Source organism: Monodelphis domestica, chromosome 2 (genome assembly GCF_027887165.1).
Source record: "Monodelphis domestica isolate mMonDom1 chromosome 2, mMonDom1.pri, whole genome shotgun sequence".
Taxonomy (NCBI): domain Eukaryota; kingdom Metazoa; phylum Chordata; class Mammalia; order Didelphimorphia; family Didelphidae; genus Monodelphis; species Monodelphis domestica.
Window position 1 is genome coordinate 160878497 of NC_077228.1, and position 15298 is coordinate 160893794.

The window sequence follows — 15298 nt, forward strand, 5'->3', positions numbered from 1 at the left end:
ACCCAGGTTCTATTGAGCAGTAATAAGAATTACCACCTTCATTGGCCCTACTTGAGCCCTTTAATACACAATAGAACAAACTACCCTAGTCATGGTTTAATTTATGGTGAGAGGAGATTTAAATAGGGGAACTAAGATAAACTTATTATATTTTCTTAGACTGTCCTATTCTTTTTCTATTGAATTTCCATTACAATATGAATTACTCATGCAATCTTTAAATTATCCATCTCTTGAAAGCCTTTGGAAACCCTAGACTCTTCAAGTAGTATAAAGAAATAGTGTTGGTTATTTTTTTTTGAAAAATTTTACTTAATTAACTCATTTAGAATATTTTCTGATGGTTACATGATTCATGTTCCTTCCCTCTCCTCTTCCCATCCCCCTCTCATAGTCAATGAGCAATTTTACTGGATTTTACATGTGTCCTTGATCAAGACCTATTTCCATATTATTAATATTTGCATTAGGGTGATTGTTTAGAGTCTACACCCCCAATCATATTCTCTTTGACCCATGTGATCAAGCAGTTGTTTTTCTTATGTGTTTCTACTTCTACAGTTCTTTCTCTGGATGTGAATAGCATTCTTTCTCATAAGTCCCTCAGATTGTCCTGGATCATTCCATTGATGCAAGTAGAGAAGTCCATTACATTTGATTGTACCACAGTGTATCAGTTTCTGTGTACAATGTTCTCCTGGTTCTGCTCCTTTCTCTCTGCACCAATTCCTGGAGGTCATTCCAGTTCACATGGAATTCCTCCACTTTATTATTCCTTTGAGCACAATAGTATTCCATCACCAACATATACCACAATTTGTCCAGCCATTCCCCAATTGATGGGCATCCCCTCGTTTTCCAATTTTTTGCCACCACAAAGAGCATTGCTATAAATATTTTTGTATAAGTCTTTTTCCTTATTATCTCTTTGGGGTACAAACCCAGCAGTGGTAAATACATAATCAAAAGGCAGACAGTCTTTTAGTGCCCTTTTGGCATAGTTTCAAATTACCATCCAGAAAGGTTAGATCAGTTCACAACTCCACCAGCAATGCATTAATGTCCCAATTTTGCCACATCCCCTCCAGCATTCATTACTTTCCATTGCTGTCATGTTAGCCAATCTGCTAGGTGTGAGTGGTTAATTTCACAATAAATTTATAGCATAATTTTTTTATTCTTGATCATTTTTAGAAGTTATTTCTAAAACTATATTATTCCACAGATATTAAACTTCCATTTCATCCATAGGAAGGTGGTCTGCCTCACTGGATTGGAAGGAATACTAACTAAGCCTTGACTTGCCAGTTAGTACCTGGTTTTTATATGTGACCTGATTTTTCACAGATAGTAATTCACTGTCTTTTACTATCCACTTATCTCTGAGAATTGTAAAAAGTAAACTGACAACACTGTTATATTTTTTGTTTGTTGAAAATGTAACGTGTTTTGTGTGCACTGAGACAAGCTTTCATGTAGCAAAGGACTTCTCTTCAAGATGGATAAACATAGTAAATACTGATAGCAAAGAATGCAGAGTCAATGTTATAAGATTTTGAAAATTTATACACGAGTTTCCTCTGCTTTTCTTAATTGCCTATTAACTTACTGTAGTTTCTTATATTGTCTTTTGCTTTTCTCTTGATTGTTCAAATTTTTATCTTTTACTCTTTGTTTTCTGAAATGGGGTTTTAGTTTCTTTCTTTCTCTTTGTCTTTTCAGTTTCAGAACAAAGAAGCTTGTCAGGACCAGTCCTTGCTTCTCACTGTTGTTGTGCCCATTTTAGACACAGTGGCTTCTTTACTTCGTCAAGGAGAAAACATAATTAAAAATCCACATCATGTCAGCCTGGCATTCAGTATTCTTTTGGCTGTCCCTTTGGATCACCTGAAGCCCCAGGAATACAGTAGCATCTTCTTAGGAATACATGAAGTACTCTTTTCCATCCTGCAGTGTCACTCAAAGGTAAGAGAGGACAGGTAGCAGAGTATTTTTTTCAGCAATATTATTTTGAAGTCATAGGGTTTTAGAACAGCAAGAGACTAAATATCATTTAATCTACTCTCTTCATTTGACATATAAGGAAATTAAAGCACAGACACATAAAGTCACTAGCTCATGGTCACCAAGTGCAGGAGTCAGGACCAGAACTTGATTCTCCTGACTCCCTGTCTAGTGATTTTTCCCATAGAGAGTACTTTAAAAAAATTATTAAGAAGTTTAATAAACAACAATAAAATTATAAATCAAGCTTTTTGATACCTCTAGATAATTATTCCATTGTTTTGAGAAAACAAATAAACCTGAAATATCTCATGTAGATGTGCTCTTTGAATTCTGAGAACAAGTAAAGTATGTGTGACCATTCATAATGGTCATATATATATTTAACAGTTTGAGATTGCTGTCAGGCCTCTTCCCTGCACTTTTTTCTTTAGATACTGTGAATGTATGTTCTCAAAAATCAACCTGAAGAATTGAAGAAGTTGTGGTTCTGAGCTAAAATGGTTTTCAAGGGTATTCAATTTGTTTCAATTTGATATTCATTAAGTACTTTCTGTGTGCAGTGTGTTGTACTAGGTTAGAGATTTAATAGATACTGTTCTCAAAGAAGTTCATTCTAACAAGGGACAGCTAGGTGGCACCATATGACAGCTTTATTTTTTAAAATATATGGCATCATATTATATCTTAATGTAATTTTAGTAATAACTTCCAAAAATAATGAGACTCTAGGTGGGACCAGGACTTAAGGAAGACCTAAATTCAAATCTGGCCTCATACACTAGTTGTGTGACCCTGGACAAGTCACCTAACCCTGTTTGCCTCAGTTTCTTCATCTCTAAAATGAGCTGGAGAAGGAAAAGGCAAACGACTTTAGTATCTTTGCCAAGAAAACCCCAGTTGGAGTCATGAAAAACTGAATGTTACTAAACATCAGAAAACAGATAGCTTACTCAAAGAAGTTCTCATCTAACAAGGATAGATTTGACATGCACACAAGTAAGGATGAGCAAACGTAGAATGCATTAAGGGCAAAGGATAGCTCAGGAGAGAACTTGTTCTGAGTAAAGTGGGGAGTCAAGAATTACTTTCATCTGAGGATTTGGAGGGGGCTAGGAAAGACTTAATGAATGAGTTGGCATCTGAGTAGGCCTTGGGGGAATGGAAGGCCGTTAGCAGAACTCTCTTCCAAACATAAGGGATATGGGCAAAGCTATAGAAATTGAAAAGAAAGGATGAGAATGGAAATAGATAATACCGCATTTGGAATAGAGAACAAACATGTTCTATGAGACCTGGTTACAAAAGTAGTTTGATAACAGGTTGTGAATGGATAAATGAAAGAACATTTAAGTACTTGAAATGTATAAAGTGTCAGTCAGTCAATAAGCAGTCATTTAGTGCCTACTTTGTGCTAGGCAGCATGTGCTAAGTGCTAGGAATACAAAGAAAGGCTAAAGATAGGCCCTGCCCATGAAAAGTTCAAAATCCAATGGAGGAAGATAACATACAAAGCCATAACCTGGAAATAATCAGCAAAACGAAGGCACCAGGATAAAGAGTTTCTAAGCCAGGAATCCTATAGAAGATGAGATTTTTGCTAGGACTTGGGAGTCAGAAGGTACAGAGGAGGAGGGAGAGCATTTCTGGGAAGGGTGACAGGCAATACAAAGGTCCTGGGCCAAGAAATGAAGTGTCTTGTTTGAGGAACAGCGAGTAGGTCAGTGTCACTAAAGTGAAGAATAAGTGAGGGGAGAATGTATTTTCATAACATTGGAAAGGTAAGGGGAATTCTGGGTTAGGAATTGCTTTTAGTGCCAAGTAGATTTTATATTTGGTTCTGGAAGTGATAGATAGGGATCTACTCAGTAGCTATCAAGTTATTGAATAGGAGGATATCATGCCTGGATCTGTACTTTAGGAAATCACTGAAGCAGTTGAATGGATGGATTGGAGTGGGGAGAGTCTTGAGGTAGTGGACTCATGAGCAGGGTTATTACAGTTGACCATGTGTTAGGTGATGAGGGCCTGTACTAGGGTAGTAACAATAGCAGAGGAGGAAAGGGGGAATATTCAGGAGAAATTGTAAAGGTGGAATCATTAGGCCATAGGCACAGATTGGATATAGAGAGTGGGAGATAGTGAGGAGTTGGGGATGATGCCTAGGTTATAAGCCTGGAAGTGGAAGGATGGAAACCTTTGATAGTAATAGGAAATTTTGGAAGTGGGGAAAGCTTGGGGGAAAGATAAGTTCAGTTTTGGACAGACTGAGTTTAAGATATCTATGGGACATCCATTTTGAGATGTCTAATAGATAGTTGGAGATATGCGACTAGAGGTCTGCAGAGGTGGATTAGTAGATTTGGTAATCATCAACATAGAGATGATAATTGAATTGTGCTCTTGATAGTTTCAAGGGAAATAATATAGAAGGAGAAGAGAGGAGGGCCCAGGACAAAACCCTAACAAATACCTATACTCCGAGGGGGTGATCTGGAAGAAGATTCAGCAAAGGAGACTGAGAAAGTGTAGTGAGATAGGTAGGGGGTAAACTAGGAGAGAGAGGTGTTTTGAAAACCTAGAAAGAAGAGAATACCTAGGAGAAAAAGGTGATTAACAGTGTTAGAGGCTACATATAAGTCTATAGGAATGAAAGGATTCAAATAGATAAATAAGACAGTCTCCAAAGAAGCTCACATTCCAATAGGTGATATTGCATATAAGGCTTTAGCTGCAAGTCAGATGGGAAAGTCTCATGGTCTTTAGGGTATAGTGGGAGAACCTCTTCTTTTATTAATGTTTCTTCTTATGTCTAATTTTTAATTTTTTTCCCCAATGGACAAATATATTTTTTCTCTCTCATGCCTCCCTTCCCTCCATAGGGTGAGGAACAACCCTTGTAATAAATATTCATAGTGAAATGGACAAAATTCTTATACTGACCATGTCCAAAACTGCTTGTCTTATTCTGTATATTTAGTGCCATTTTCACTGATATGGAATCATATTGGGAAAGGAAAAGGGAATGTGTATTTACTAAATAACTATTATGTGGTAGGCACTATGCTAAGTACTTTATAATTATCTTACTTAATCTTCATAATAACTGGAAGGTAGGTGCTATTAAAATGCCCATTTCATAATTAAAGAGATTAAAAGACTTGTCCAACCTTACTCATCTGAAATGTCTGAGACCATATTTGAACTTACTTCTGACTCCAGGACTTGTGCCATCTAGCCTTTTATCAATCTCTGATATTTGACAATGCAAAGTACTTTGTGGAAGAGAACCATCTTTTCGGAGTTTTCAGTAGCTGTGACTGCATTTGCAAAAGCAGTTTTAAACATATGTTTCTCAGGATAATAGCTTTGGGGATTTATCTAGAAGAAAGACCAAGAGGTGCTACTCTTCCCAGACCTCTTTGGCTTTGCTATTGGAGGCAGTTGGTCAGCAGCTGGTGTTGATGATAGTATGTTTTCTATATTAACTTCTCCCCTTAATGAAATCCGTGGGACCGTGGGTAGAAGTAGGGATGGCAGTACAGGGAATGTGACTCTTTTCCAGGCTCTTGCGTTCAGCATTTGGACTACTTTTATCTGGGTCTGAGAAATGGTGGTGGTGGTTTTTCCTCTCACCTTCCCTCAGAATACCTAGTTATTTTAGCTTATGGACCTTGAATGCCATTTCTAATGATGACACATGTTATTGATTATATAGTTATTATTTGAATAAATTCATAATTGCTATATTAAACATTGAAAATGGTCCATTCCAGTTGCCTGATTCCCTTGATAAGACATCAAGATGTGGCGTAAAAATAATAAAAGCACAAGATTAGAAGTTAGAAGATACAACACATAGCCTTGGTTTTGCCACTAGCTACTTGTATGACTTTGAGTAGGTAATTTTATTGCCATGCTTCATTTTCTCATGGAAAAAGGAACAGATATTGAATTAGGTAACCTCTTTATTAAAATTTCTTCTAGCTCAATACAGGATCAGTTTTTTTTATTCTTGTTTTCCACTAATCAGGACATCCGATTTTATAACAAAATACTTCTAGTCCTTTTTGAATGGAAATACTTTTGGGAATCAAGGGTTATTTTCTGATTCTATATGGGGAGCCACTTGATTGTTAGATGCATTGTGCTTTTGAGTGGTCGTACTTTTAATTTAAAAGATATCTTAAAAACTAATAGTTGACCCATAGTCTTTTAATTGTTACTTTTCAGGTGATGCTGAAGGCTCTTCCCTCTTTTCTGAACAGTTTTTACAGACTGGTATTTTCAATTATGCATGAAGGACGTCAGAAAGACAGAGGTATTTTATACATATATATGTGTTGATTATGATGTTTTGTATTGGTTTTATATAGTTATGGATTTACATATGAAATGTTAAAAGAAAAGCTTCCCAGGTGAGTTTGCATCAGTGGTCATTAAATTTTATTTGGATCGGGGCAGGTAAGTAGCACAGTGGATAGAGAGCCAGTTGGACCTGAGCTCAAAGCTGGCCTCAGACACTTCCTAGCTGTGTGACATCAATTGCCTAATCCTTGCTGCTCTTCTAACTAAGACAGAAGGCAAGGGTATGAAAAAAGATTTAAAAAAAGATTTGGATTTAAGAGTTAGTTCCTGAATTTAGGAACCAGATGCATTTTTTAGCTTTTGAGAATGGAGAATTAATGGAAACTTAAAAATAAAAAGACAATGATGTACTAGGGCTTTGGATAGAGATTGAAATGAGAAACCCTGATCTAGAGGGGCTCCATAGAGGAACTTAAAGGATTGATCCAGTGGGACTATTTGTAGAGATTGCTGAACTCAACCAGTTAGATAGAGTTACTTTACTGTCTGGACAGTATGAGGAAGGGTAATGCCAAAATACCAGTGGTTTTTCCACTTGTCAGGGATGTTCTCATTCCCCTCTCCTTGGCAAGATAAAGGGGAGCAGTACATAAATCCAAGCTTGTTTGATAGCCCAGAAATTAGATTAACCCTCAGGCAGGTTGCCATTAATGCCTACACCAAGTGATACTTGCTATGAGTATTTTTTTCTTTTGAAGTTATATTGGCTTAATATATCTAGATGGGGAAGTTGAAGCATGCTTCTGTAATTTCAGGAGAGAATGCACTAAAATACCAAGTGACAATATCTTATTTTTTTTTTGTCTTCTAGGTAACTTAATATGAGAAAAATGTAGATCCATCAAATAAATTCTCAAAATAAGATTTGTATTAAAACATCACATTTTCATCAGATCCATCACTTAATAGAGTTTGCATTTCTCACTAAGACTAATTCTTGGTTGATACAAACTGACAAATTGATGTGGAGCCCAGCTCCAGCTATTTACTATTTTTGTAGTTTTGATTGTGTTTAAGATCTATTATTTTAGACAGCTAATTATTAATAATATCAAGTCTTGGTTATCTCTGCCAATGGAAGAGAGAAGAGGTATGGATAACACAAATCAACATTACCAAACACTGGCATTTTTATCCATGACTATTCCTGACCCGGTTCTAATTTGGTGTTACTCTTTGAAGACTAGGATCTTGTTAGTTTCTGTAGTGAAGAGGAATTAAGACAACACAGATATGAAGAGTTAACTGTAAAAGCTTTCCTTACACATAGTTTTCAACTTTAGAGTTATCGTGTATTCTACAGCATGGTACATATGGCACTAGGCTCTGGCTGTTTTTATACTTTGCTGTGTGTAGTCTGATTTCCATATATTCATCAGCTTAGTTCTCTAATTTTTTCTACATTATTATATTGGGTGGATTTTAGCTATATGAATCTGATTCAAATATATGCGTTTATTATATTAACATATTAGATGTTAGTATTATAGCCAAATGTGTACATATTGATATACTTCAGAATTAAGAGGAGAAATATTGGATAAATGAGTTATTGGAACTTGTCATTAAAGGTTGTTAGAAATAGTCAACTAAAATTTTGAGGCTTTAGATATTTGTTTTATGCAAAATTAGATTGTCCTAAAAAACTACTTTAATTCTATGTCCTCTGGATGCCATCATTACTCAGCCTTCACCATCCATTTCTCACCTTCTCTTATTTACCTATTTACTTTATCCTTTCTTTTTTTTTTTTGCTTATACTTAGTCTAGCACTGCTACTTAATTTTCATTTTTTAAAGCCATTTGATATTTTATTACAGTCTGTGAATTTTTCTATGTGTATATATGGAGTCTTCAGCATGCACTTAAAAATATATAATTTAGATTGTAAAATATGAGAACAAACTGGACAAATGGAATCTTATAGCTGATATAGACTTTAGCTCTGCTCATTTGTATAGGACTATTTACTTCTTATTTGGTGTAGACTCTTAAAATTTGTCACGGGATGTGAAAAAGGAACACAGCTTGTGTGTCTAATGGAGTTGTCCTACTTTGTGCATCTATAAATTTATCAATATGAGTAAATGCATTTAATATGAATAGCTATTGCCTCTGTCTTACAAGATGAGCTTCTTGAAATGCTGTGGCTATAAGATACCACCTAGTGGCCAGTCTTCTAGTGATGGGTCTCCATACTTGGTGAGGCTGGGTTTTGAATTTCAGTTAAATAGTCCCTCCCCAGACTTACACTTAAAAGGCATTACTAGCTTGGTAAGACCAACCAGAACTTGTGTCCTGATGTCCAATGTCACTCCCATTCCATGATGAGAAAAATCTTTTTTTAAACAAATCTGTTTAAACTTGAATATTTTTTCTTTACATGCTATTTATATATTTTCAATCATATATTTAGACTTATTAAAGTATAAAAATGTGGACATGCTTATTGAAAACTCCATGTGTTTCTTTCTGCATATATGACTGTGCCTAGCATATGGAAGGTTCAGGCAAATTGAACAAGGACTGGGCTTTGCAATGGCAGGAAGGCTTCTGCAGTCATTTTTATTTTTGTGGGGAGAGAGAGAAACTCAACAGAAACCTGGCACCTTTATGAGACATAATGTCATCACTGGTGTTCATGGTCAAATATGGAAGAAGTACTTCACTTGTTCCCAACCTTTTGGAAGCGTTGGCAGTTGTGCATTTCAGGATTTTGTAAAAAGAATTCAAAGATCTGGCAGAGAGCTGGACTAGGGAATTACCATCATTTCTTCCAGTTCTCTGATTTTCTGATTTCTTCAGGTTCTTTGCTGAATCTGATTAAGAGTCAAGCAGGCATGTTATCCATAGGAAACCCTACAAGAAAGAGTTGTGAAAATAAAGATAACAGAGAAAATAAAGGCACATAAAACATTTCATCAATTTAATAACCAACAAACCTATTTCTTTTTTTTAGCTCTAATTTTCCAGAGTTAGCTGGTGGCTCTGTGGATAGAGTGGTGGGCCCACAGTCAGGAAGACATGAATTCAAATTTGATATCATACTCTTTATTGGCCTTGTGTCTTTGGACAAGTCACTTATTTGCCTCAGTTTCCTGAACTGTAAAATAATAGTGTGCTATAATTATATGGATTGATAGCATCTGTTTCACAGAGCTGTTGTGAAGATGAACAAAATGCTACTTGTAGGAAAAAAATGCTTGGTATATAATAGGTGCCATAGAAATGCTCATTCCCTTGTCCCCTCTTTTTCCATTGTTTTCCATGCTAGCATTTAAAGAATATGTTTCAGGGGCAGCTGGGCAGCTCAGTAGATTGAGAGCCAGACCTAGAGATGGGAGGTCCTATGTTCAAATCTGGCCTCAGCCACTTCCCAGCTGTGTGACCCTGGGCAAGTTACTTAACCACCATTGCCTAGCCCTTACCACTCTTCTGCCATGAAACTAATACACAGTGCTGATTCTAAGATGAAAGATAAGGGTTTAAAAAATGTTTTTTAAAGAAATAAGACTCATTTTAAAAAAAACATTCTTTTTTAAAAAACCCTTACCTTCAATTTTAGAATCAAATCTGTGTATTGGTTACAAAGCAGAAGTGCAGTAAAGGCTAGGCAATTGTGGTTAAGTGACATAGTCAGGGTCACACAGCTAGGATCTGAGGCCAGATTAGGACCTTCTGTCTCTAGACCTAACTCTTAATAGACTGAGCCACCTAGCTTCCCTTAATTTTATTTTTTAATTACATGTAGAAACAATTTTTGACATTTTGCAATTCATATTCACTTTCTCTCTCTCCCCACCCCCCATCTCTGAGGTGGTAAATAGTATAATATGCATCGAGTTAGTACTTTAAAGAATATACTTCTAATAAAGATTTGAACTTTTCTTTATGAAGCAAAGCCATAACCTTATAGATATCATCTTCAAAAATCTTAAGACTCCATCCCAATTAGTCACTTACTCATAAACCCAAGTTCTGTAGAGCACTTTACTTCCTTTATTCTTTTTTACCCTAACAACTAAAGGTGGGCTAGGTAATCAGTCTAAAAAAGAACATTAGTGTTAAGTATAGACAATAGGAATACACAGATATATGCAGATCTTTGCCCTAATCAGTTTGGTGATATTTTAATGTTTATAGGGAATGTGGAAGATCTGACTGTAGTTCTGGAATGTGCACGCTTGGTAGAAAGAATGTATAGCCATATAGCTGCAAAGTCCGAAGACTTTACAATGTTTTCTTCATTCATGGTGGCCCAATATGTGAATGAACTGCAAAAGGTAAGACCAGATGTCCAACTAGAATTGCTATCTTATTGGATTCATTTGTAGATCACAAGAAGCCAATATTAATGGCTGTCATTTATAGCGTACTTTAAAGTTTGCAAAGTTCTTACAAAAGCCCTATGAGGTAGGTACTACAAGGATTACTGCCCCTTTTATATGTGAGAAATCTGAGGCCTAGAGAAGTTAAGGGACTTGTTTATAGTTATACCACTAATAGATTTATCACTTAGGATCAGAATATGGGTTTCTCTTGACTTCAAGTCCTACATTTTTTCTGCTATACTAAACTGTCTCTCAGTGGAATAAAGATCAGATTATGGAGGGAAGAAAGAGTAGAAATTTGATAAGTTTAACGAATTTCAGGGTAGCCAGGTACACAGTGGATAGAGTGCCAGGTTGAGAGTCAGGAGGACCTGAGTTCAACTCTGCCTTCAGACACTTCCTTGCTGTGTGACTCTGGTCAAGTCACTTTACTTTTTGTCTTGCCCTTGCACTTCTGTCTGTGATATTGAAATCACTTTAAAAGACTGATATATATTAATTTAAGGTTGCCAAGGAATTTGCCTATGAAATTCCTAAAATGAAACACTCAAGTCAGAATGGAGTTTATGGTAGTTTAATCACAACGGGAATAGGAAAAGGAAAGGGAGAGGAGGAAAAGGGAAAAAGGTTAACTCAATTTTCTGGCAGAGCCAGAGGGAGTTTAGGCCCAAAGGCCAAGGTGGAGAAGAGAATCAGTCCTTGACCCATATGACTGATCTGAAGGAAAGCTGTCTGTGGGCCTCCTCCCTGCTCAAGCTCCTAGCATGAACTGAACTCTAGCCCTCCTCATAGGAAGTCCCAAGAACCCCAGAGGCTGTCCTCTACCTCACTTCCTGTGTCTCACATGTGCCAATGGTGGCCCTAACTTGACCTAGGACCGCCCAGAGGTCTGTCCTTTTTTGCACATGTCTGTTGAAGGCCATATTCTCAAATAATTAAATCTTGAGTTTTGCTGCAGCCCTTCCTAATCTTGTTACCCTGAGTAGGGTGGAGATTGTAGTTTCCAAGACCTGATTCTATTACTATTGTTATTGATCAGGAAATAGCTAAATCCCATCTTCTAAAGAATGGTCTGAATAGGGTGGAGTAGTTTTGAAATTCACATGTCTTAGAGTTGTTACTAAGAAAGGAAAGTAAGGGTTAAAAAAAAAAGTATTGCTTATCTTGTCAATGAATTAGAGCTAAACCTCTTTTTTAGAGAAATTAATGAAGTGTATTTTTAGAATCACAATTCTTTAATATCCTTGGGATTTTCACAAATAGACAGTAGGTTTCAGTTAAACAGATAAATGCAGGTTTCCATTTTATTTTCTTTTTTAGTGTAACCAGTTTGTCAGTAGCTCCCTTAATATCACCAGTCATGTCTGTGTCTTTAGGAGAATAAAGATATGTTTTGATTCTGTAATAATGAGAAGACAGTTTATAGTATTGTTTCTGGATTAAAGGAGAATATTTATTGGGCTTGATTAGAATGAAAAGCAGCATGGAATCCCTTTTTTTTTTTTCTTGCCGATGCCTGGTGCCAGCAACTGTTCACACTCCCACTCGTTCCTTACTTTCCATTCACCCCTGCAGTCAGACAATAGCTCCACATTCCATAACTAGGTCTATCCTAAAAATTCTAACTTGTAAGAAACATGACAATTTTATTTTAGCTTGAAACACTGTCTCAAGGATATATCAATACATACTTTATTTTGAGATTTATGCAGATTGAATAGAATAGTAAGAGAGCATTTAGCTACCTTTGATAAGTTCAAGTTGCCAGGCCTAGGTAAACTATATCTGAGGATATCGAAAGGGTGGATGAGTAGAACTGCTAATCAGTCAGTGATCTTTGAAAGGTCATGGAAAATGGGAGAGGTGTCATAGAATTGGAAAAGGAAAATATAACAATTATTAAAAAAAAAAGAAAAAATGAGGTACCAGGGAACTTGATTTAGATTCTTGGCAAAAATAGAATGTATCATTAAAGTGATGGTTAATGAATATCTACAAAAGGAAATAGTAATTATAAAGAATCAATAGAAATTCACCAAGAAGAGGCCATTCTGGACTAACCTTATTTCCTTTTTGAACAGTGTTAGTATATCAGGGGAATGCTATTAATTTTTGCAATGCATTTGACACAAGCCCTTCTGCTATTCTTGTGGTTGAAATGGAAAAGTATAGGCAAAGTGGAAAAGTGATGTAATAGTGGATTTGGAAATGCATAATAGGTATATCTAAAGAGTAGCCATTAATGGTTCAATGTCATCATGGAAGGAGGTCTCTAGTGATTACAAAAATCAAGGACAGAATCAGAATGCCAAGAGATCTTGATTGGCTAGAATTTTGAGACAGATTTGATGAGGTGAAAATTTAATAGAAATAAATGTATATCTTTAGACTTCATTTCCAAAAAGTCAACTTCACAAGTACATGTTGGGGAGATGTGACTAGGCAGAATTTTGCCTGAAAAAGATATAAAGGTTTTATTGGATTGTTGGCTCAATATGGGGCAACAATGTGATATGATGTAACAATCAAAGAAACTAATATGATATTGGACCGCATTAAAAAGGGTAACATGGTGTAGGAGATAGAGAAGATTAGACTTGAAGTAAGAACTATTCCCACCTTTGACAGTTACTGTGTCCTCATGGGTAAATTTTCTTTACTTAAATTTTCTAACCTCATTTTCGTCATCTGTAAAATGTGGATAACAATTCTCACATTACTTGCCTCCTAGGATTGTACTAAAAAAAGTGCTTTGAAAACCTTTAAAAAACTATGTAAATGTGAGTGTCTCATCATCATCATCATCATCATTGTTATTATTTCTGACTGGGCAGATCAGTATCTTGATCTTGGGGAAGCTGGGTGGCTCATTGAATTGAGAGCTAGGCCTAGAGCAGGAGGTCCTAGGTTCAAAATTGGCCTTAGACACTTCCTAGGTGTGTGACCCTGTGCAAGTCACTTAACTCCAATTACCTAGCCCTTACTGCTCTTTTGCCTTGGAACCAATACATAGTATTTGATTCTAAGACAGATGGTAAAGGTTTAAAAAACCCCCAACAAAAACACCAACTTGATCTCTTCTGAGCCTTAAAGTGAAGGTAGGGCTTGAGGAGATGGAACTAGGAAACAGGAATGGGAAAAGGACATTTTGTCAATTAACAAGTATTTATTTATTTTTTTTTGTTTTTGCTTTTTAACTTTATTGCTTCTTTTTTTGTATCACCTTGAATTAAAAATTTATCCTTTTCTCCCAGTGAACCATTTTTTGGAACCAAAAAAAATTAGTTTGGCAAAACTAACTAATCCATTAACCTTATGTGACTGTATGTGCAATATTCTATACCCAGAGCCCCTTTCTTCTTTATAGATTGGAATGAGATACCTTTTTTTATCTCCTTTGATGTAAACAAGCATTTCTTCTAAGCAGAGGCAAGAATGTGAGCTGAGGCATAAATGGAGGCAGGAATACTCAAGATTATGCTTTGATTTGTCAAATAGTGTATTTTGCATAAGATACAGGGTCTGTGAAGGGAGGTAGTGGGAGAAAATGCTAAAAAGGTGGGTTAAGGTGTTTTCTTTTTAAAGAAATTCCCATCCGTGAATTTCAATGATACTTATCTTTAATATAACTATCTATTCTTAACTAGGTACCATCTTAAATATTCCCTTATCCCCCACCCCCCAAAAAAAACCCAAACAAACAAACAACAAAATCCTAACTTATCTTAGCAATTCTGTCTACCTAATGCTAAGCTAAGAGTGGGTATAGGAAAATGGTTTAGGTAAGAGATTTACAGGAACATAGTGTTTACATAACAAATCATGAAACAATTTCCAAACCATACCAACAATTTCACTAACATTCAGAATATGCAATTGTCCTAATTCCTAATATCTAAGCTGACCAACTTGGTCTTTATTAGTAGGCGATGGCCCTTTTGTAATAATTCATCATGACTTGGAGGTGACCCTATGTTTTTCAAGGCTGTAGTAGCAAAGCATAGATCTGAAAGGTTGTATCCAATTGGAAAGACTTCAGGTATAATCTGAATGATAGCCTTCCTGTTCTCTGAGGACCAGATAAGCTTATTATAAAGATTCACATTGGCCCCTAGGTGATAGATTCTTTTGCAATGGCCATGAAATAGATAAAAATATAAAATATTCCTTCTGTCCTATGTATTTCTTATGTGTCTGATGCTGGTAGAAAAGTATTAAAAAGGGTGCTAATATTTTTAGATTGTGTATAAACATTAATTTCGTTGCTATTCTAAATATGAACTTTGTCCAACAACCTAATTAAACCATATCCATGTTGACATTCTCAGTTTAAATGAGTAATAATATTAACTAACATTTAATATTGTTCTTTATGGGTTTATTAAAACACTTTCTATATATTATCTCATTTTATCCTCACAACAAGCTATGAAACAAACTAGGGAAAAAAAAGAAATTATAGCTAAATAGAAAAAGATAAAAAGGCTTTCTTCAAGGAGGTGACTATATGAGTTACTAGAATTGTTTTCTTCATGTGTTCAAGGACAACAAACATCTTTTCATAGTAAATACCATGACAGTAGATACAGCTTTTG

The 15298-nt window shown here is 35.8% G+C and overlaps 1 protein-coding gene across 1 annotated transcript in view; it reads left to right on the top strand.

Annotated features, from left to right (window-relative positions):
* URB2 (URB2 ribosome biogenesis homolog) overlaps positions 1–15298 on the top strand; it is a 55179-nt gene that overhangs the window by 20986 nt on the left and 18895 nt on the right. Inside the window, exons 7-9 of the mRNA XM_056816136.1 lie at positions 1723–1965; positions 6238–6325; positions 10516–10655. Of these exons, the coding sequence (XP_056672114.1) occupies positions 1723–1965; positions 6238–6325; positions 10516–10655 (471 nt within the window). The remainder of the gene's footprint in view (positions 1–1722; positions 1966–6237; positions 6326–10515; positions 10656–15298) is intronic.